The sequence below is a fragment of the Cololabis saira genome, chromosome 6 (assembly GCF_033807715.1).
Source record: "Cololabis saira isolate AMF1-May2022 chromosome 6, fColSai1.1, whole genome shotgun sequence".
NCBI classification, from domain to species: Eukaryota; Metazoa; Chordata; class Actinopteri; order Beloniformes; family Belonidae; genus Cololabis; species Cololabis saira.
Genome location: NC_084592.1, coordinates 12625640 through 12650000, shown reverse-complemented (window position 1 = coordinate 12650000; position 24361 = coordinate 12625640). Strand labels below are relative to the sequence as shown.

Below are 24361 nucleotides of genomic sequence, written 5' to 3'. Positions count from 1 at the left end.
AACCCTGGGTCTGAGCCAACCTGAAAACGTCTGAGCCAACCCGAAGGCTTGCTGGGTTATAGCAGGCAGCTGTCCGGCGTACCAACGAGCAAGGGTGTAGGTTTGGTCTCAACATTGGTAGGGACGATATAACAGCATAACCTGCATGTTCACTTTTTGCTGGGGACGGGACATTAATAAGACCAAACAGATTGGGTGAACGGGGGTCAGGGCTACATTTGTCACAAATATGAACCTAATTAATTGATAGGCTAAATGATCAATGCAATATAAATCTGTTAAAAAAAAAGTTAAAATTGTTATTTTCATGGGAGAAAGTCATCATCCAATCAAATGTGCGTTTGAGGAAAATTCAGCAAGTGAAAAGGGGTAAATGTAAGTCTGAACATAATGAAAATAATTCACTTGATAATGGTAGGGTTAATTCTATCCTTACAACATTTGGGAAGACAATCTAAATTACCTATATATCTGAACTCATTATATAATGCAAGTAAGGTTGCCTAAAAGTTGGTGGGGGATATTTGAGTCTCCTGAAAAGTTGGTAGTGTCATGTCCCTACCGTCCCTATGCAAACCTACGCCCTTGCCAACGAGCAGGCAGCTGTCCAGTGAATCAGCCTGGTAACAGCCTTCCGCTGTGAGCCAAGCTAGCTGCTAACCTTCTACTTAGCTACGCTTCGTCCTTCCAACCCAGACTCAGGCCACGTTTTCACCTAGCCGGGTATTTACAAAAACAGATATTTACCCCTCTACGTTTTGAAAAAATACCATCATTCAGTCATCAGATCGTTTTCAAAATCTCTTCATTTACACGAACCCGCATGAATAGCTGTTAAGGTGCTATGAGCAGCCAAACCTACAGGGGGCAATGTAACGAGAAGCATAAAGTCATGCTAGCCAATCAGAATCCTGGAAAAAAACATCAACAAATGACACAAGTGACTACAGTGGCCAAAACAAATTGTAAACACAGGTCGCACAGATGCCGCTGGTGACGTTTTTGTCACATAATGTGACGTTCTGAAGCCTTAATGTCTGTTTCCCTCTGTTTACAAGCAAATGTGAAGACAGAGTTTTTGCAAATCTCCACTTTGGCCAGAGTTTTCAGAAATGATTGTTTTTGGTGACTTTGAGAACTTTGTTTTTCGTGTAAACGAACGGCCAGAATGCATGAAAACAGCACAGTTTTTGCTACATGTAAACGGGGCCTTAATTTTTCATAATATGTGGCTTAATAATTAAACCAGATGAGACATATAAAAATTCCCCCTCTATACACTTGTGACAGATGTGAAAACTGGAGCCAGCTCCCAGAGGCCAGTCAAGGAACTGCACTTTTCCATACTTTTATCAGGCTATCAGGTTATTACGAATACTGAACTAAAGCAAATGCAGTTTAATCCATTCTATCCATGAATCTAAATGTGTTTTTGAATTATTCATGAAACTATACAGTCGGCCCCCGACCTCCCAGAGTTTTGTTGCACAAGCATTGGTCTTCTCCGAGGCTCGGCAGCTTTTGAGGGCTCTGTGAGCCACCACAATAACTCAACATTTGAACTCCCGCTGGCCTTCACGCAGATGGATGTACACAGGCACCGGGAGAGACAGAGAGGGACTCTCTGCTGCTGATTTTAATTACAGTGAGCCTTTTGCTTCTCAGCTCTTTTTGTTTTCTTCTTCCTTCGCCTTCAGCTCAGTTTGAAAGAAACATCTGGAACAGCTTCTTCTGAGCGTGTCTGTGTGTGTGTGTGTGTGTGTGTGTGTGTGTGTGTGTGTGTGTGTGTGTGTGTGTGTGTGTGTGTGTGTGTGTGTGTGTGTGTGTGTGTGTGTGTGTGTGAGCGAGAGAGAGAGAGAGTTAGAGAAGTGTTGTGTGTTTATGTGTACAGTCATTTATTTGCGTATAATGTGGTAATTATTTCACTTTTCGCTCCTCTATATTTATTCAACAGTTCAAATACGAAACAAACTAAATGAATCATGAAATGTTATTATAATTTGAAGTATTACCAATTTCATTTTTTTTTTCTTTTTTAACAATGGAGTTTTAACAATTTAGCATTTCTACAAGGCGGCTTTTTTTTCAAATGCACATTTTATTTTCTTGTTTGTGACACAATAAGTTAGTTTCAAGCAAAACTTCAAAGACGACCCTGAAAGAAGACTGAAGGGCTGATTTGGTGACGCTGTCATTTCTGTGTCATCTGGGTGTGATCATGATGTGGCAGAGCAACACACACACAGACACCCCCACACTTAGTACGAGCACACAGTTTACAACTATTACAGTTGGTGGAGAAATGGTGGACTGCAGCTTCACTCAAGTACATAAAGGCAACAACTATACACATAATGGCGCATATAAGTTAGTGTTTGCTCACTGTTGGACTGTTGCTTCAACTTCAGATTGTTTATTTTGGCTCCATACTTTAAGAGGCTGTATGATAACAATTTTTAGCTGATTTGCCTCAAACGGACACACCCATATCCTGCTCTCAGCCACTCGCTCCAGGAAATGCTGCCTATGGCAGAGCAGAAGCTGTAGGACACAGCCAGCGCAGATATATACACTACCAGTCAAATGTTTGAACACACTTTCCCAATAATTTTAATGGGAAATAATGATAAAATAATCTTAATAGGCACAAATTATGAATAAAGTCATATTTCTGCATATATCATGCTATCTGAAATTAATGACAAATCAAAATCTCTGTCTTAACTTTATTTTCCTTTCTCTGATCCACTTTTGGGGAGATTTAATTTAGTGAGCTTTTCAGATTTCTAGCAAACTGTGAGCTCTCAGATCCAGATTAGTGTAGAACAATCCTGCTTTTCCATCCCTATCTCCACCCCATTTCAAATCCTGCTGCTTTTACTATACCTCAGACGTTTGTTGTGCAAAGATGCACCACTGATTTTAAAAGAGGCGGGGGAACACGCAGTTCAGTGTCTGACTATCCTTAAAATAATGAAACGTTATTCTGTTCTCCTAACTCATGAAAGAATATCCGGTCAACTTGTGAAAATGATATCTCTGGCATGATATCTCTCCTTCGATTAAAAAAATAAAATAAAAGCAAATTTAATTGATGCATTCATAAAGAAATGTTTCACAATGCCTACGGTCACTCGAAGCCATTTTTCCTTTGATGCCTTGACTTTTTTTATTAAGTTTTAGAAGTTTTCTGATATGTGGCGATCACATCTGTCTCTTGCCCTGCAGGTTTGCCAGCTGTTGTCCAGTCTTTCAGCCACCTGAAATCCAACCTGTGTAAGTGGTGCGAGGTGTCCAGTCCAGCGTGCAAAGACAGCATCTGTTTCAGCAACTGCAACCTGTCCTCTTTCTGCAACGTCATCGATGAGATCTGCATCGCCATATGGTTAGACCATTAATATTTACCATTACATTCATATACCAGATGTTTTTGTCCAAGAAAATGTTAACTCCTTCCTGCTCTTCCTAAACCTTTTGTTAAAGCAAGACATACCAATTCTGACCGCATGGAGGCATAGATAGCCGGTGTGTTGACATAAGAGCCAGCCCAGTAGCAATACTGTGCTGATGAGAGGAGATGATCCGACATGTCTTGTTAAAGCTCTTTGTCCTGCTTGAAGTGCACATTGTTGTGTCTTACATCAGCGGCTGACAAAGGGGCGACCTCTGACTTGCCAGTCTGACACAAGGCAGGACTTGGAGGAAACTGCAGTTCCTTGACTGACCAGTGGAGGCTGGCTCGAAAGCAAGCTGATCCCCACTGAGCCTTATGCAGGCCCTGTTCTACGAGGGTGCATAAGCATGCATTGCACAAAACAAGACAAGTGCGAGCGCGTTAAGGCTGATTTATGGTTCTGTGTTACACCAACGCAGAGCCTACGGCATAGGTTCTGCGTTGGTGTAAGGCAGAACCATAATTCAGGCTTTAGTGTACATCACTCATCTGCGTTACCTGAACCAGCAAGACGCTGCTCTCTGCTGCACCGTTAACACGTTAAATGTAGCATTTTCTTTGTTCTGCAGCGATATTACTGCAAAAATGCACTTGAAAGACACTTTAAATATTATTGTTTGACTGGTATCATTCCACTTGAAATGACTGTCATGTTTAGTGATGGTTTTGAGCTGTATAGATAAAATTACTTTGAATTTCTATGTTTTATTTTCAGGGTAAAAAAAAATCTGTTGCTAGATTGTCTGATGGGTGAGGTAGCCCAGACTAAATGTAGCATTTTCTTTGTTCTGCAGCAATATTGCTGCAATAAAGCATTTGAAATACACTTTAAATATTCTTGTTTTGCTAGTATCATTCCGCTTGAAATTATGGGAAAATGCATAATTTAGTGTTGAATGACGTGCCACGCATGTGCCCCCCCTCTGATCTGAGATGCAGCCCTAGTCATCATTTTCTAGAACCGGCCCTGGCCTCATGTTAATTTGGAGCTTGATTCACGAAGCCGTTTTGGTCTCTAAAGCTAGATTTCACATCTGTGACGACTGTATTGCAAGGTGAATTTTAGCATACCTCATCAGGTACTACCGGGCTAACCTTTCCTCCAGCTGAACCAGGTACACACAGGTACCTGGCTCAGCTTTGCCTGGACCTCTGCTGAAACACCTCCAACAAAGACCCAGGGACCCCAGGCCAAAGCATGTTTCCAATGTTGTGTTCGGATTTTACATCAGATCTGAGTCTGAGTGACCAGATTTAGTCAGAATGAATGTAAGGTGGCAGATAAGCATGGTGGGTCAACGAGAGCCAGAGCTGTGATGGAGCTCTGGGGACCAGAGCTGTGGTCTGTTAGCTGCTCATCAGCTGTTTAGGGTCCAGTGGTGCTCAAGTGGATGTTATATGTTCCAACCCCCCATGTGGTCAGAAATGGTACGATAACATAGAGTGGCTTTAATGCTCAGTAAGTTGGAACCTAACCAAAACACCACAGAACTGTTGCTGGGGTAAAAATCTCAATAAAAATGTTTATTTTTTAAAATTACTGAATTTTTTTCATAATTATTTTAAACATTTTTTTGTTGTTTTGTTTTGATTTCATTTTTTTGTGTATGTACAGGACTGTCTCAGAAAATTAGAATATTGTGACAAAGTCCTTTATTTTCTGTAATGCAAAAATGTCATACATTCAGGATTCATTACAAATCTACTGAAATATTGCAAGCCTTTTATTATTTTAATGTTGCTGATCATGGCTTACAGTTTAAGAAAACTCAAATATCCTATCTCAAAAGATTAGAATATTCTGGGAATCTTAATCTTAAACTGTAAGCCATAATCAGCAATATTAATATAATAAAAGGCTTGCAATATTTCAGTTGATTTGTAATGAATCCAGAATGTATGACATTTTTGTTTTTTTAATTGCATTACAGAAAATAAAGAACTTTATCACAATATTCTAATTTTCTGAGACAGTCCTGTATGTATATAGTCATTCTTTGTGGCCATTTGACCTCCTGTTATGTGTCTGTTTGTAGGCGTCAGAAAAGATTTTTTTCCTTTTGCTGCTGTTTGCCTCTTTTCTTTATTTTTACAGGAGTTTAGTTGCTGCTCTTATTGTAAAATGTAAAAGCGAAATTAAAAATGCTTTCTGAAGCCTACTGTCCACAAAAATGCTGCGCTCATTATTATCCTTTGGCTCGGCCCCACAAGCCAGCGGAGCTCAGAACAGGCAGCGCAGCTATTTCAGCATGTTGTTGTTCTGCTTTATGAAACATCCTGAAGTGATTTCTCTCAACTTGCTTCTGGTGTAGCTAAACAAAAAGGGGGCTGAAGATTTTCCTTTCTCACATTTATTTTCACAGTTGTTGTTGTTTTTCTTCTCTTTTTTTTCCTAATGTCAGAGGGAACATCTGGAGTGTCAAACTTTCACACCAGTCCAACACTATCGTTTTCTTTATGTGTGGAAACTTTTTGCTGATTGGTTCTTTTGTTTGGATAGCAGTCCAGCACTGGGATCCCCCCTCTCACTGAAGCCCTACTCATTTCCTGTTTACGTCAACCAGCCTGACCCTCCCAGCTTTCTGTAGAAAACCAGAGATAAGAAGGAATTGAGGGAGAAGAAAAAGGAAAGCTAAGATTTATTCAAGACAAGCTGATAAAATCACAGTCAGAGACAGTAGTGTGTTTGTTGGCGCTTTACCACCTGTATCACATGCAACAGCAGCATTTACTCAAATAGAGTATGCGTTTTAAGTGGCACCATTCTTCTTTTCATCTCCATTCCAAGAAAAAAAAAGTGTTGTTTTTTTCCATTGGACCGCATTCATTTGACAGATGTGGTGGGATTTTGACAGTTTTTACAATAACAACTGAAAAAAGGCACATAGAGTCATGTTCAAAACTTAGTACATGCTCTTTCAATCCTCTTTTATACGCAAAAAGGAGACCTTTTTGTTTAAATGCGTAACAAAAAGTACTATCAGGCAAATACAACCTCAGGATAATAGCAACATACAACTTTTCTAACCATTCTATTATTCATTTAAAAACATGAAACCAAAAAGAAGAAAATCATTCATAATCCCACGATTCACTAGGTTTTTTTTTCACCTTTAACGGCAGTAGCTTGAAGTAGTTATATTCTGTGTGACATTATCATCACATTCTTCTTTACAATGCTTCTTCAGTGCCTTTAGGTTTATTTTTTGGCATCCCCTTTCTGCGCAGATCTATTAAGTTGCGATCTGGACTTTGACTATACCATGCCAAAACCTCGATTATTTTATTTTGCAGTAATTCTGATGTAGATTTGCGGGTGTGGTTCTTTTCATTGTCCTGTTGAATGATCCAGTTTCAGCCAAGCCTTAACTGTTGTACAGTTGACCTCACATTTGCCTCCGAATTGTTGGGAGATAGTTTTATAAACCTTTCCAGATTTATGCACAGCAACAGTTGTTTCTGTGAGACAACTGGTTATGCGTTTGTCTTTTGACGCATGCCTGGATGCTCTGATTAGCAACACTTAGCTGCAACTTACCCTCTTAAATTCTGTGGAAGCTGTGAGTATCCAGCATTACTCACGGGATTTTCTTTTTCTGACTTAATGACTGATTTAGAAAATGACGCTATGTGTTGTTTGTATGAGGTCGTATTTGATAAATACTAAGACCCACTACAGTCAGATGATTTTCATTATGTTTTCACACAAAAAAACAAGAACTTTGACTTTGAAGTGGCACAAAAATCATGTTCATTTTTATGGCATCTCTATTCTATCACACTTTTGAAAGCTAGTTTTATTTATTCTATTTATTTTATTGTCTTTACAATATCCACTTCCCTGCAGTTTTCTCATAAACTATTCAAATAGTTTTAAGTCCATGTGAACTACTTTGTGTTGGTGAGTTATAACACTTGCAGGATGATGATACAGAAGATCTGGAGTTCCACAGGGCTGTGTACTCAAGCTTCTCCAGTTCTCAGCCTATGCAGGAAAACACATCAGAAGACAAGGCAGTTCACTATCATCCTGCACAACCTGCATATGGGTCGATAACTTACAGAGTTGATGAGCCAAAATTACCTCTAGAGGGGAAACTAAAATGTATTAACAGCCAGCTCTTAGCAAAAATGAAGAATTGTTAAAATAAAGACACCTGGGCTCACAAACATGAGTTTTTGACTCTCAAAAACATGTTGCTGCTGGTACAATTTAAAAACTCTAGTTTACATGGCTCTCTTTTATTTTGAGAAAATCACAAAAAACAGGTATATGTACAGTAACAAACGTTAAAAGAAATGTAAATTCTTGAGCTTTAGAATTTTTAAATATTTTAAGAAGGTTAATTTTTCGGGACATACTCCTACTTTTCAGTAGTTTTGAGATTCACAGTACTGTATGTAAAGTTTAATAAGGTATATAAGTAACATATCAGATCTTATATTGCACTGAACTCTTATCCATACATATAGATATTCCTGTTCCTAGCATAAATCTTAAAGCATTACCATATGTTCATTATCATATGTTTAATTGTTATTAATAAAGTCATGCTACCATCCTTATCTGATCTATAAGGAGGAAGACCAATGAAACAATGACTGTGCGCACAATGTGTCACAATCCAAGTCTGCCGCTGAACGGCGTCGACCCCAACCTGCTGCAGAACTTCACCTCCACCAAGTGTCACATGGTCCCTCAGCCAACCGAGGACGGAGCCATGATGGTCTGCGGCTGCCAGAGCGAACACGAATGTAATGACAAACTCATCTTTGACAAGGGAGCCAACGGTGAGCAGACGGTTGGACGGTGTTGGAGTTGAATGAATGGAATGGGTAGTTATGGGATCACAAATGATGATGATGATGACTGTACTGTATTTTCCGCACTATAAGGCGCACCTAAAAGCCTTTAACTTTCTCAAAAACCGGCAGTGCGCCTTATAATGCAGTGCGCCTTATATATGATCATTACGGTAATTTCTGTTACTGTAGTCAGGGGGATTGTGGGTAATGTAGTTGGTGTCGCAGACGTTAAAGACAACAGCAGCGACGCTGACTCGCATCATGGTGACTGTGACGAGACGGAGCAAAAGCTGGTTTTTATTTTGTTAATAAAGTTTGACATACTGTACTTTTCTTCTTGCTTTTTTTTTTTGCATTTGCTGTAGGATTTTGTAGCATTTCCTGTAGCGCAGCTCCATCAGGTAGATACGTAACTCAACCCCAGCCACTATAGTATGGTATTTTACCAGATATTTAGTGCGCCTTATAATGCGGCGCGCCTTATAGTGCGGAAAATACGGTACTCATGGGTGTGCTGTTGGAGTGATAGATAGATTAATAGATGGGGAAAAAAAGCAGATTGGTGGGTACATGATTAACTTATGGATGAATACACTATATTTCTTCTATTCATGCAGGGTTCTCCAGGCTGCAAAGTAAGGATGTAATCCCAGTGGTGGTCGTCAGCTTGGTGCCTCTAATCTTGGTGGCCATAGTCGCTGCCGTTGCCTTTTACTTCTACCGCATGCGGCGCCCGGACAAACCAGGCCCTCCAGCGCGCCCTGACTGGCCCACTAGACGAACCCCGGAGTTCTACCAGGCTTTGGACCTGCCATGTGGGGGACTAGGAGCACGAGGTGGAGGTGGGCAGGAGGAGTCTAATACCAAGGTCCCACCTCTGAACAATGACGACATTAGTGATAAAGACTGGCCAAATCAACAGAGTGAGCTGCTGCCCATCAAGCTGGAGATGCTGGTGGGAAAGGGGCGCTTTGCTGAGGTGTGGAAGGGGCTCCTGCTGCAGGGCGAGAAGGGCGGCGTTGACAGCTATGAGACTGTGGCGGTGAAGGTGTTCCCAGCCGTGGAGTACGTTTCATGGAGAAACGAGTGCTCCATTCTCTCTGACCCCACGTTGCTCCACGACAACGTTGTTCAGTTCCTGGCAGCGGAGGAAAGGGGCCCGTCTAGCCACGCGCTCCGGACCTACTGGCTGGTTCTGGCCTATCACAGCCTGGGGAATCTGCAGGACTTCCTCACAGCCAACATACTGAACTGGGAGGAACTTACCGCCATGGCAGGAAGCATTGCTAAAGGATTAGCTCATCTCCACAGTGACACAACCCTGCATGGGCTACCAAAGGTAAACTTTAAATCTATTGTTGCTGATGGTAACCATGAAAAAAGATTAACTCCAAAATGCACCAACTTCATACTTTTTTGAAAAAAGAACACATTAGTGATCAGGTATTGGGGGAGTTCAATGATAAACATGCAGAAATCTTTCTTGTCTGATGTCTTTGACTGTAGCTTGTTTCCGAAAACTCAAGCCTGAGGTTTGTTGTGCGTGTTTATGTAAGAATAGAAATGTGCATCTCATGTCTGAAAATTATAAACAGACAGACCACTGAACTCAATCTGGATAAACATTTGTCTAAGTAGCTCTTTGAAGTTGTAGCCAGAACTATCCGACAGTTCATTTTTCCTGCTTCATCTTGACTCACTGTGATGTCTTTGACACAAAAAACTCTCTGCTGGCCGTTGAAACAAATGTATCAGAACTCACAAAACTGAACTCTCTATCTATCTATCTATCTATCTATCTATCTATCTATCTATCTATCTATCTATCTATCTATCTATCTATCTATCTATCTATCTATCTATCTATCTATCTATCTATCTATCTATCTATCTATCTATCTATCTATCTATCTATCTATCTATCTATCTATCTATCTATCTATCTATCTATCTATCTATCTATCTATCTATCTATCTATCTATCTATCTATCTATAATTGTGTGTGTGTGTGAACTGTAACGTAATACTCTTTGCTTGTGTTTGGTCAGGTGCCAGTTGCCCATCGGGACCTAAAGAGCAGTAACATCGTTGTAAAGAACAGGAAAGAATCGGCGCTGTGTGACTTCGGTCTGGCGTTAAGACTGGATCTCTCCCTTACTGTGGATGATTATGCCAACAGTGGCCAGGTAAACTGCACAAACTGAGTTGTTGTAAAAAGGTTTTAAAGACACTGATGACTCAAAACATCATATTGTGATATGCTGTTGGTCCACAGCATGTCACAAAACCTTCTGTGATATCTGGAATGTAATCTGTCTCTTTTAAATCATGTAAATCCAGTCATGGACATCAAAATATGTTTATTTCTGCTGCAGAGTTGGACATTTTAACATGAAAGTCAATAGACATTAACTAGCTCTCAGAGCCAGCTTCCAGTGGTCAGTCGATGAAATGTAACTGTGATTATTTATTTTCTACTGTATATGCTGCCATTGGGCTCTGTTATGCGTAACCACAATGTCTCCTTTCACACCTTTGCTGATGACTTTCAAATCTATCTCCCTATAAGAGTAGATTGCAAGGATTCTATACAGCCTTTGTTCTCCTGTCTGAAGGACATTAAGATTTAGGGCCAATCCCAATACACCCCCTACTTTCTACCACTACCCCTAAAAAAAGAAGCCACAGATTTTAGGGCACTTGAAATCTTCCCAGGGCCCTGTCCCAATACACCCACTACCCCTACTTTCAGCACCACCCCTAAATTTTGCTTGCTACGTCACTGCGTGGTCACGTTCAGGTACGTAAGCGACTGCGTAGTTACGTTTGCACATACGTCACACCATATCAGGAAGCCCAGAGCTAAAAGCTGTTTTAATTTCAGCTGTAGCGCTGTTAATGTACCACTTTATTAAGTTTTAATATTTTTTCAGGCGTAAAAGTAACCGTTAAGATCCCTAACCTGGGCTCAGTTTATCCAAATAACGCCTGTTAAGAAATTTGATCCGATGTTTTCGGCGGGGGGAGAAACCTGCAGCTCTGTGGAGAATTACCTCTGGCTGAAATAAATCATTTAGGAAGATAAATGTTGGTTTAATAGATGAAATCTAACAGTTGTAGCTACGCCTGTTAAGAAATTTGCTCCGAAAATTTCGGAATGAAAACAGCCTGCCGGCTCGGGAGCTGATTTATGGTTCTGCGTTAAATCGACGCAGAACCTACGGCGTAGGGTACGGCGTACGACATGCGTCGACGCGTAACCTACGCCATAGGTTCTGCATTGGTGTAACGCGGAACCATAAATCAGCCTTTATTCTGGCGAGGTTTGAAAAAGACTTCCCAACAACGGGCAAACGAGTGATTATGTACATTCACTGAGTGAATATTATGAAAGTAAAATATATATTTCTCGCTAGAAATGTAATCAAAACGCATTTTTATGCAGAAACTAACTCAAAATATTGATTTTATTCACAAAAAAATAAGAAATGTCCGCCATGTTTTTGTTTTTGATTCAGTCCGCAAATGACGACGAAAAGCATTCTGGGAAATTCTTCTAGCCCACGGTCATCTAGTGAGCATCTGAGATCCCTCGATCCGTAGGGCCAGATTCATAGCCACTACCCCTAAATAAGCCACTACCACTAGGTGAAAAGAGGAATTGGGACACCACTACCCTCACGGGAATGCGCAAAATTTTGGGGTAGGACTGAAAAGTAGGGGTAGGGGGAGTATTGGGACAGGGCCTTAAAGTTTCTGCATTTAAACGATAACAAGACAGAAGTCATTGTGTTTGGGCATTCTAATGGCTTTGCTCTGTCTCCTCTTTTGAGGTGCCTAACTTCGAAATGTCGCTCCACCGTTAAAAGCTTTGGGGTTTTAAGTTAAGCTTTTAAGTTTGACAGACACTTGTGCTTTTTATCAACTAAGGCTATTAGCTAAACGTAAGCCTTATCTGTCTACTAAAGATCTCGACAGAGTTGTCCATGCTTTTATTACAACAAGGCTGGACTATTGTAATTCCTTAAAGGTCAGTCTTAACTACAACGCCTACGGCTGGTACAGAACACTGCGGCCTTATTGTTGACTGACAAAAAGGAAAAAGACCCCATCACACCCTTTCTCTCCTCTCTACATCGGTTTCCAATTTCTTTTAGCATTGATTTTAAGATGTAGTTGCTTGTTTTTAAAGTCTTGGGTGGTGTTGCTCCTCCTTACCTCACAGAATTATTCAGGGTCTAGTCTCTGAGGAGGCTCTGAGGTCTGCTGATCCGCTGCTCCTTGTTGTTCCAAGATGCAGGCTAAAAACTAAAGGAGAGCGTGCTTTTGCAATTGCGGGTCCACGACTGTAAAAAATAATTTTAAAAAGACCTTTCATGTGGGTTTTTATGAAACTCTGTAGTCTAGAGATTACCAATTGCTGACAGAGTAAAAATATAGGACATTTCATGAACAAAAATATTTCTTCTGGTGCAAATGTTCGTTATCATATCGACCTGTTAACCTAACATACAATGTGTTCCATATACTTACACTAACTGCTATAATAAGATGGAAATCACTGTCTTCAGCTGTGAGCTTTCATTATATTGTAGTTTATTTGTAAGCTCACCAACAGAACTTGAATCTCAGTTCATCCCTTGTTTGAACCGTATCGTCCTCCAGGTGGGAACGGCTCGGTACATGGCTCCTGAGGTTCTGGAGTCCAGGGTGAACCTGGAAGACCTGGAGGCCTTTAAACAGATGGATGTTTACTCCATGGCTCTGGTTCTGTGGGAGATGGCCTCCCGCTGTGATGCCATTGGAGGTAAGAGGTGTGTCTGTGTATGAGTGGATCAGAAGCAAGATGTGAATATTTATACTGGGGGAGCATACATAAGTATTTTAAAAGAAAATAAAAACCATTCATATGATTTATCCATCATAAATCTCTGTGCCGGTGCAGAGGTGAAGGGCTATGAGCCAGCTTTTGGTTCCAAAGTTTGTGAGCAACCCTGTGTGGACAGCATGAGAGACCTGGTGCTGAGGGACAGAGGACGGCCAGAAATCCCCTCAGCGTGGACGCAGCACCAGGTTAGAGACACTCTGAATGAGACACACTCTGTACAAACCTAGACACGTTGTTGGACTTTAGACTCATTAAGGACAAAAACTACATTTTCCACTATATTTATTTTTTTTCCATTTTACTATCCTGCTTCAACTGTAGTTTTATGTCACATTTTATTGTTTATAACATGAAAAGTCCCTCTATATTAATTTTAAACAAAACCCTTCCACTATTTTCTTTGATATGAGGATTTTCTCTTCTTCATTCTTAAGTGAAGTAAGAACTGACTACAGTCAATATGGTATCTCACTTAAGGGATCATTTAAACTGGAGACCAATAAAATAAAATAAAATGCAAAGAAAGGCAAAAATGGACATGGTTCCCTAATATTAAAAATAAGAAAAAACAAGATAGATGGCCAGAGAAGGTATGAAATTACTGTACCACACTGTGATGAAAAGCAACCTCAAATAGACAGATGGAACTAACCAATCCAACCCAACAAGTATACCAACCAATCCAACCCAATAAGTATACCAACCAACCAACCAACCAACCAACCAATCCAACCCAACCCAACAAGTATACCAACCAATCCAACCCAATAAGTATACCAACCAACCAACCAACCAACCAACCAACCAACCAACCAACCAACCAACCAACCAACCAACCAATCCAACCCAACCCAACAAGTATACCAACCAATCCAACCCAATAAGTATACCAACCAATCCAACCCAATAAGTATACCAACCAACCAACCAACCAACCAACCAACCAACCAATCCAACCCAACCCAACAAGTATACCAACCAATCCAACCCAATAAGTATACCAACCAATCCAACCCAATAAGTATACCAACCAATCCAACCCAATAAGTATACCAACCAATCCAACCCAATAAGTATACCAAACAATCCAACCCAATAAGTATACCAACCAATCCAACCCAATAAGTATACCAACCAACCAATTAACCAACCAATCCAACCCAATAAGTATACCAACCAATCCAACCCAATAAGTATACCAACCAACCAACCAACCAACCAATCCAACCCAACAAGTTTACCAACCAACCAATTAACCAACCAATCCAACCCAACAAGTATACCAACCAACCAACCAACCAACCAATCCAACCCAACAAGTTTACCAACCAACCAACCAACCAACCAATCCAACCCAATAAGTTTACCAACCAACCAATTAACCAACCAATCCAACCCAATAAGTTTACCAACCAACCAACAAGTATACTGACCAACCAACCAACCAACCAATCAACTAACCAATCCAACCCAACAAGTATACCAACCAACCAACCAATCCAACCCAATAAGTTTACCAACCAACCAACAAGTATACTGACCAACCAACCAACCAACCTAATCTGACAAGTATATAGACAAACCAACCAACAAACAAACAAAAAATAGACAAAAAAAAAAGACAGAAACCACAGAGAGGCGAGTTACAAATTCTAGAGGCAAAAACAGAGACAAAATGACCACACATTGGCACAAAATTATACCCAAAGAAACATGGTACCACCAGAGGTAACATTTTTAAACAAATGCACAAAAAAGAGATGGAAAGTGTTTGTAGCAGGGCGAGTGCTACGGGGCCCGACCGACAGGATGGAGAGGACACGGAGTTTAGTGCAGAACCCTTTTTATTTCAGCAACTCACACCCACACGTGCACAAGCACATCAGCACCTTCACCGCAGCTCCTCCGACCCCTCGCTGCTGTCCAGCTCTGCCTTATAAGGCAGGCAGGGTGGAGGGGCGGCAGCCACTCAGGCGGATGGGACACAGGTGCGTGTGTCCCATCAACCTCTCCACCCTGCCACAGTGTTCATGGAGAGGCTATGAAAATTTAAGAAGAACGTAAAATCACCACAACGAGAAATACATTGAACAGATCAGAAAGAGTAACTACCAAGTGTATCCAAAAGAGATAACATAACTACACAGATATACTATATAACTATATCTATAATAACTATAGAGAGCAATATACTATTAACTCACACAAAAAGTGCAACAACAAACAATTACCTTAATAATTACTACAAAAATGTACCACAAAGAAAGACAAAATGACATTGAAGGCATGGGAATGACCACAAAAAGATAAACATACTGATATAGAAAACAACAACTGAAAGACACAAATGAAAAATGAGATTAATATCAACTAAAAGAAAATAAATGGTTAAAAAGACACAAATCTGACACTTAAAAAGTTGAATTTCATACCAAAGAAACAGATGTAAGAACAATAAGTTTTTATATTTATGGTCCTTACTTCTGCTTAGGAAGGAAAACTAGGGTCCTCGTTTTATCTTCTCCCATGACCACTGTGTCCCGTTAACTGTATTGCTTGTACCTCTCTTTTCCCTCAAATACAGTTCACTGCCTGCTCGTGTTCTCTGACATCTCTTTAACACTACGTTTCTGGCCTGCAGGGCATGAACGTTTACTGTTCCACCATCACTGAGTGCTGGGATCATGACCCCGAGGCCAGGCTGACGGCCCACTGCGTGGTGGAGCGCTTCAACGCCCTGCAGCAGGCCGAGGAGGAGGAGGAGGAGGAGCAGCGGGGAGGAGAGGAGGGTGAGGAGGAGGGAGGAAGGCAGGACCAAGAACAGGAGAAATAACTTGAGGTGATGACGAAAGAGATAAGGAGATATGCTGGAGACTCAAGATAATTCTGGAGTTGCTTTTTTACCCCTGCCTCTCTCCTCCTCCTCACCCCATCCAATCCCAGAGGGAGAGGCTACAGAAATATCCCATGGTTCACTTCTTCAGTCCAGTTCCCAGTCTCTCTGCCTTTTTTCATCCTGTTGCTGGCTGTGTTCACACTCTCTGAGTAAACTTTTACATTTCAAATAGAAGTTCTTGAACAGTTATTTATATGTGGAGGCGAATGAGTGAGTAAAAGAGCCACATAATCTTTGACTGATAAAGGAGTCGGGGCATCCAGTCATGCTGGACGATGTTACAGGCAGCATAACATTGTCCAAGGCTCCTCCAGTCTTTCACACCGGTCACATGTGCTCAGGGTGAACCTTCTCTCATCTGTGAAAAGTCCAGGGCAGACAGACCTGCCAGTCCTGAAGTTCTGTGGAAGATGCTGATCAAACTCCACAGTGCCGGGCAGTGAGCACAGGGACAACTACAGGACGTTTAAACGACATGGGATCTGTTTCTGGTTCTGTGGTCAGAGACGGTCACAGCAGGGCTCATCCCGTTCATTTTCCCACAGAGCAGCAGATACCAGTCCTCCTGATGGGGCTGGAACTCTCTACAGCCCTGTCCAGCTCTGCCTGACTCCTGGAATCTCCCCCATTGCTTTTTCAATCTGTGCTGGGAGACATAGCAGGCCTGCTGGCACGGATGGATGTGCCATCCTGGAGGATTTGGACTGCCTGCTCTACCTGTGTAGGTTCCAGGAATCGCCTCATGCTTGCAGTCGTGGCACTGCCCAACGCAAAGTGCAAAGCTCGTGAAAAACAGGCAAAAAAGAGGAGGAGGCAAAAAAAAATGGGGGTCGTCTCATTGTTGCCCCTCTATTGCAACTAAGCAGCTGTAACTGATTAAAAACTCCCTCTGCCACTTAACAGACCAGATCAATATCCCAGATGTTTGGACTCAATGCGATACTTTGATTACAAAGTGTTCCTTTATTTTTTGAGAAATATGTATGTTAAAATAGTATTGAAGTATTCTGTTTTGGGCATTCATTTGAGCCTTTTTTGTCGAGGAAATGCCAGAGTATCAGTTTTGAAGGAGATAAAGTGTAATCAGTATGAAACAATGTTAAATACTCAGATAAAAAGAACCCGGAAACTACAATGAGGACGTGTCCAGAAGAGACTGGACACTGGAGTCCCTGAGAGAGACTGATGAAAAACAGCCCAACTCCAGGATTTTACACCAAAATGAATGAATTAACAATCTTTAAGCAAACTGGCACATGCAAATACATCCCTAAATGTCTTTCACACGGCAACTGGATTCTTGTGATTTGCAGTTGTGGATGAATCCATCTGGCCAGGATTTAGGAAGTTTTGTCTTTGGCTAAAACCTGACAGCCTGTTCCCGTCAGTGTCTGATACCGGGGGTGATGGGTTGGCACTGTTTTGGGGCAGAACCTAATGATTAAAACCCCCTCATGGATGATTGCCATGGAGATTCCCTGGACGGCTTCTCCATGGGTGCTGCAGTCTAATAGCACAAATGTACATGCCAATTTGACTTTACTTAAATTTGATTTCCCCTTAATGCAGTCTATGTATTTTGTGTATGTGGTGTCTTTGTCTTTCAAGTCCTTTATAACCTCTGCAAAAGCTTTTTGTTGAAACTTCAGAGGATGAGTAATAAACGTTTTACAATCTGAGATTCCAGGATTGTTAAAGATGCTACAATTCATCCTGGATGGAAAATGAGTACCTGAACCTCAAGTGGGTGTAAAACTAAAGGCTTGGGCATTTCTGAATCCGACTGGAACAGCTGAATTTGATTGCAATTTCAGCCCAAATCATTTCTGCTATTTCTTTTTTAAATGCAAACTATATATGGTTTGCGTTGGAAGGATTTCGTCCCGCAAAGACAATAACTGACGCAAATCTAAGGAAGCGTTATCATGCTGGTCGCTGAGCAGAAAGACATTATGATTATTAATAGATCTTATGATCTCTCTTTGCTATATCCTGGATTTCTAACGGACAGAGAGGACAGAAATAAACCAAAGACTGACTTTTGTCCCACACAGCAAGTTAGCAGTGAAGAGCTGTGACTCCTGAAACTGTCAGAGATCTGCTGGCAGACATGCACAGGAAAACTACCGGTATTTGTTGTGTGAAAAGGATTCATTTGCTGGAGCTGGTCTCCATTTTGTTGTGATGTCATTCTTTAAATATCATTACTATCATACACGTGTATAAATATACAGGAGTGAAAACTGTTTTCTATCTTTTAGACCTGTGTAAAAATCAAACAGTGCACACGGTGAATTAACGGTGGCTTTTCCACGTTCAGGCCCAGAATCACTGTTAGGAACTTAGATATTAATTCGACATAATTACCTGAGACATTTTGTTATTTCCAAGAGTAAACATGGAAAGGAAAGTAATCCAAATTCCAGTTTCTAAATGACTGAATATAAACACTGAAAGGATCCAGGGACTAACTATATAAATGTAGAAAACCACTAAGAAGTGGAAAAACAGTATCTGCAGCTTGTGTACTTTGTTTGACAATAAAGTTTGTTCTGTGCCAGACTGATGATTCTTGAATCTGTCTTTTCCATCTGTTTGTTTTCGTGCACATTTTTAGTTTGGACGTCACAAATCTGCTGGAAATGTGAACTGAGTCATCAGCAAAGTGTTTCTTTGAGACGTAAATGTTAAACCAGCGAAAAGTATCCGATCCCAGACCACAAAACCCATCAAATCCCATTTCATTTTCATCAAGGTGATATGGTGGGTTGCGCGTTTGTATTTGTTTTCATATTTGAATTGCACTTATTTCCAGATCAGCCATTTAGCACTTCCTGTTTCTGGTGCACGCACGGATGCAAAGATATTACTCGGTTGCTGTGGTAACGAAGAAAACCTTCAAATGTGACGATTCCCAACCCCATCCAACATATTTGCTTCTGATTTCTGAGCCTTGTTTTTACAAACAACACTTGAACGTCTAAGTTTAGTTAATTTCATTCTACCAGAAAGATACAATCTCATTATCAACACAATGTTTTGGAAGGAAAACGCTTGATAATAAGATAATAGCTTTCACGCTGGGGGCTAGTCTAATCTGTTCATGTATGACATGTATTGTGGCAAGAGACAACTGTGAAGGAAGTCCCGTTACTTTTGATGGTTTTTAACGGCAACAGACTCTGAACAACATGTGAGCTAATGTCACTTCCTAAAAAGAAATACAAGTTTTCGTTCAAATGAAATTTATTAGGCTTAAAGCTTTTTAAATAAACCTTACAGTTGGACTTGAGTTCTTTATTTTCTATAGGTCCAGGTCCATCATGCACTGGTTTCCTTACCCTGCTCTCTTTACTCTGTGTATGTCATTATTACTATCATTAACCTTCCTCTCCACTGTCGCCTGCAGTCTTGTACATACTCAGGATTCAAGTTTTTAAGTAAAGATTTCACACAGTCCTTGATTTCTTCAATTAAACTACTTTACAAAATGCATTATAACATGGTAATAACTTGATCAAAATAAATTGTATTGAATTAAATTGATTAAATTGCAATAAAACCGTATGTCACTACGATTCAATTTCCAGGGCGAAATTCCCTCAGATGTAAGTCGCTTTGGATAAAAGCGTCTGCTAAATGACAGTAATAGTAATAGTATTAAATTGGAGCAATTTGCTATTTTGTTTCTGTAAAGTACCCTGGCATGACTTTTGTTGTGAATCGGTGTGATGTAAATGATCTGAACTAGGGCTGGCCGATTTTGGACAAAAATAAAATCCCGATTTTTTTCTCTGAAACCCCGATTTTCGATTTCGATTTTTTGGGTAAAACTACAAAAGACAATGGAATAAATTGTTTCAAATATTTTATCTTTATTTTTAAAGAAAAATAGCAAACAAATGTCCCTATTGGGAATGAAGTGTAATTGAAAGATATTGTAAATCCTCCTTGAGTTTAGTAAAGTGACAACATTTACAATCTTCTTGACCAAACAAAGATGACTAGACGAGCTCTGTCTGTAATGCAGCCAGCTGCAAAAAAGGAAAGTCGATTTTCCGATTTTCCTTTTTTTAACATCGTCTTGATTAATAAATCCGATTTAGATTTAAAATCGATTAATCGCACAGCCCTAATCTGAACTGAACTGATAATTGAAATCTAGCCGCCACACGAGCCTGGAACACACATTATTGATGAGGATTAAATGAATGTAGGAAGGAAAAACAGGATTTTCAGTTCCTTGGTGTGTTTATGGATTCGTAGGGCAGACGTTGCCTGGATCTTATTATCTAATGGTGTGCAAGGATTGTATTAGTCCTGTTGTGTAAGAAACATGAACACGTTTACGCAGTAACAGAATCCTGACCAACCCATCCTCATACACCCACACAAACACACGCACACACATGCACTGAGCTTTTTTATTCTTGAAAAAATAATTAAAATTTCACTTTGCAACGTCATAGAAAACACAAATGAAAGAGAAGCTGAAAACCACCAAAATTTTACAACAACGTCTGTTGAAGTTCTGGGTCGGGACGTGGGCTCTGCTACAGTTTAATGTCCCTGCGGTTTCTATACATGACTGATTTTGTGTTTGGGGTCTAAAAAATGTCAGGGACCACAACACAGATGAAACTGAGGAGAAACACCCAGTTATTATGATGAAAGAGCTGATTTCTGAACACAAATATACTGAGGCACGTTACTGGTTCACTCAATTGAAGCAGAGTGATTTCACCCTGAAAAAAACAACGCCTTCAACTGGTTATTCTGACTTCATCTCATAATTACATGAGCTTTTTCTAATAATTACCATTGAAAATATTACATTAAAAATCAAAAACCTTGATTTCCTTGAAGAGGCATAAGTATTAAAAATAAATGTGTTATAAAATGCTGCTGCAGATTTAATAAATTATTCTTTGGGCAAAAGCATTGATCATCAGCAAAACCCCCCCGTTCTTCCGCTCCCACCCCCTCCAGCTCTCTAGGGAATACCGAGGTGTTCCCTAAGCCAGCTGAAAGACATAAAACATGAGGCCCATTTTAAATGCCTGGAAAATTGGATAGGTTGAACTGATTATTTCAAGATTGTGTTTGCTCTCTTTGACGGAGCATATGAAAATCCCTTTACTTTGAATATGTTTATATATGTATGTTTAGTCAATATAAAATCAATTGTATGACTGGGATCTTCTTTGAGCCAGTTCTAGCATTTCTGCTATTAGAAACGTCCCATCAGACGAGTTAATGTAATCAGACAGACAATCAGACTGCATGACTCTCCATTAGTCGCTCACAGCCATCAAAGACGGCTGAGTTCAGTTGGACTGTCCACGGCTAATCACGTCTAACTCGTGTCTCTGCAGCTCATCAATCAAGTCTCAGTGTCTGCGTCACAGACTGTGGGAATCTGATACACCATGGGTGAAAAACACTGGAAGCCTGCGCTTCAAAATTCACAGGGTCAACTTGAGCTTTAACTTAAACTCAACAAGGAACAAATCTGTTATCTATCTATTTATTTTTTTAAGTTCATACGCTTGTAAAAGAAACACATGCACATCATACTGAATGGAAGGAACAAGAAAAGGCAATGCATTTAAATGCATTATTCAAGTGTGTGTGTGTGTGTGTGTGTGTGTGTGTGTGTGTGTGTGTGTGTGTGTGTGTGTGTGTGTGTGTGTGTGTGTGTGTGAGTTCTTGATTCAGTTTTGACTCAGACATTTGGAGCATGTGACTGGTTATACACTTATTTCCACCTCCAATTTAAGATGTCTTCCATTAGTCTTAACACTATTAGCTTGATTGAAGTCTAATATGAAGACAAATGTTTTCTCCAACTTTGATGTAATGCAGAAGCTTTTGATTTATTTTTGAATTCCCTCACTGGAACTGAAGAATTTTTTATCAAAATATCGAAACTTGGATATCATGGATATTTTTGTTTGTGTACTTATTGTATTTTTCTTTGTTTCTTTTACCTTTTCTTTTTCCTTTCTATTCTTTTGCTATTGACTGATTTGTTTTGGTGATTTTGTATTGAGGGGAGGATTTTTTATAAGCCCTTCGGGCTTCTTTTCCTCTCCTGCACAAATTATTTGTCCTTGTATGATAAAAAAAAAATTATTGTGTTATCACTGTGCAAATAAATAAATAAAAAAAATAAAAAATAAATAAAACTATTGGCAACGTTAAGCCAGCTTCCCCATCTTTAAGAGACTGACAAGATCAGACAGGCGACACTGTGAGTGTGGTGGAGGTGTTTAACTGGTAGGTGCCTGCGTTGCAAACAACTCCTCTCTGTCCTTGTTGTCCTAGAAAACCGCCCGGTCTGGTCCTGAACTATCTTCTCTTGGACTTGCAGCCGGGGCACGACAGACAGTCCACCCATGACCTTTGTGAACCTTCCTAAACCCAAACACACATCAGAATTCTAAGATATATCTACATGCAGAGGTGTCAAGTAACACAAGTTACCTTACTTAAGTAGAAATTTTGGTTATCTATACTTGGAGTAATTATGGAGTAATTATTTTTCAGATGACATTTTCACGCAATTATCTGTACTTTTTACTCCTTACATTTTAAAAACAGCCTTGTTACTCTATTTCATTTCGACCTTTAATAGAGTGAATTTGGTTGTGGTTGTTTCAGATGTTCTTGTCTAGTTTTGTTCTTACATCCGTTCCCTCAGATTCCTGCAACTAAACTTGGATGTACATTCCAATAAAGGTTAGGATAAATGATAACAGGCCTCTGAAGTTTGACTTTTTGCACCATTACAATACTTATAGACAACTAGTCATCATATCTCCTGCTCTCTGAAACACATGTTAATGCTCAATAGTACACATATATGGTTCTTTAATATATTTGCATTATACTAAGATGCATTCATTTTCAATGGCTTTTGTCCTTAATGGCTTTTTTCCCCCTTACATTACTTTTACTTTTATACTTTAAGTAGTTTTGAAACCAGTACTTTTATACTTTTACTTGAGTAAAAAACTTGAGTTGATACTTCAACTTCTACAGGAGTATTTTTAAACTCTAGTATCTATACTTCTACCTGAGTAATGAATGTGAATACTTTTGACACCTCTGTTAGGGAGCAGAATGATGTGAATTGTGCAAACTACTGACAATAGACACAACAGGAAGAACCTCTTCTTCTAATACTTGGCTATTTTGTCATAAATATATATGTTGTTGCAACAAGGTTTATTTAACTTCTGATATTCCTTTAAAAGCTTAAATCACTAACAAGGCAGATTCATAAATGCTGAGTAAAACTTGACCCTGTCAACAAGTCTGTGAATCTGGGGAGGTTTTGCTGCTGCTGCATTATTTGTCAGTTTACAGATCTGCTGCACAGATGCTTTGGGCGCTGAGAGGGGCAGTATGTTCTTAGTTGTGGAGATACCAGTACCAGCTTTATTAATTCTCTCTGAAGGAAACTTGAGGCAACCAGAGCAGATGTAGCATCTTTCCCATCAAAAATCAAGTTGAACAACAAATTAGATGAAAGAGAAAATCAGACCGAGACTATCTTGGTGAATTATCAATTCCAAAAAGTTAAATAAATGATAAAATTGTTAGAACACAAATCCATTTAGCTTGAAACCTAAACTGGTGATACAGTTTATATAAACTGAGCTTGAATTACTGGTTGCCGACCACAAGATTTCTGCTGGCTTTTCAATTCCACAATAACCAGATGAATTTCAGATGAACAGGAATCAAACTGGGATTTGATGTCAGAAATGAAATACGCTGTCTCCCTCTAGGGGTGAGAGGACTTCATTCCTCTCATGGAAAGTGTTTATCAGGGGAAGAAAACAAAAACACTCTCTCCACAGAGTGATATTTATTCCACAAACATATTCAACATCAAATGAATCATTTGCAATTTGCTACGAAAGAGTATTAGGGCCAGGCAGGAGAAATGTCGAGAAAAAAGTTGAAATGACGAAATTAATGTTGAAATACAATTTCGAGAAAAAAATAAAAAAGTCGAAATTTCGCCTTTTTTCTCGAAATTCTACTTAATTTCGACTTTTTTCTCGACATTTCAACTTTTTTCTCAAAATTCTACTTCAACATTAATCTCGACTTTACGACTTTTTTCTCGACATTTCGCAACATTTCGACTTTTTTCTCGAAGTGCACAATAAAAAAAAATCTTCCCCTCTCAAATATTTTTTCTCCTGCCTGGCCCTAATACTCTTCCGTAATTTGCAGTCATGTTAAATAGTATATTCTAAAATGAGGTAAAAGGGTTGTTTCTACAAGAGTTGGCTTGATTTG

The 24361-nt window shown here is 39.8% G+C and overlaps 1 protein-coding gene across 1 annotated transcript in view; it reads left to right on the top strand.

The window, feature by feature from the left end:
- tgfbr2l (transforming growth factor beta receptor-like) overlaps nt 1-18601 on the top strand; it is a 30997-nt gene extending 12396 nt beyond the window's left edge. Inside the window, exons 2-8 of the mRNA XM_061723302.1 lie at nt 3229-3385; nt 8034-8245; nt 8878-9599; nt 10310-10447; nt 12927-13068; nt 13207-13334; nt 15791-18601. Coding sequence (XP_061579286.1) covers nt 3229-3385; nt 8034-8245; nt 8878-9599; nt 10310-10447; nt 12927-13068; nt 13207-13334; nt 15791-15982 — 1691 coding nt within the window. The 3' untranslated portion in view covers nt 15983-18601. The remainder of the gene's footprint in view (nt 1-3228; nt 3386-8033; nt 8246-8877; nt 9600-10309; nt 10448-12926; nt 13069-13206; nt 13335-15790) is intronic.
- The last annotated feature ends 5760 nt before the right edge of the window (nt 18602-24361 follow it).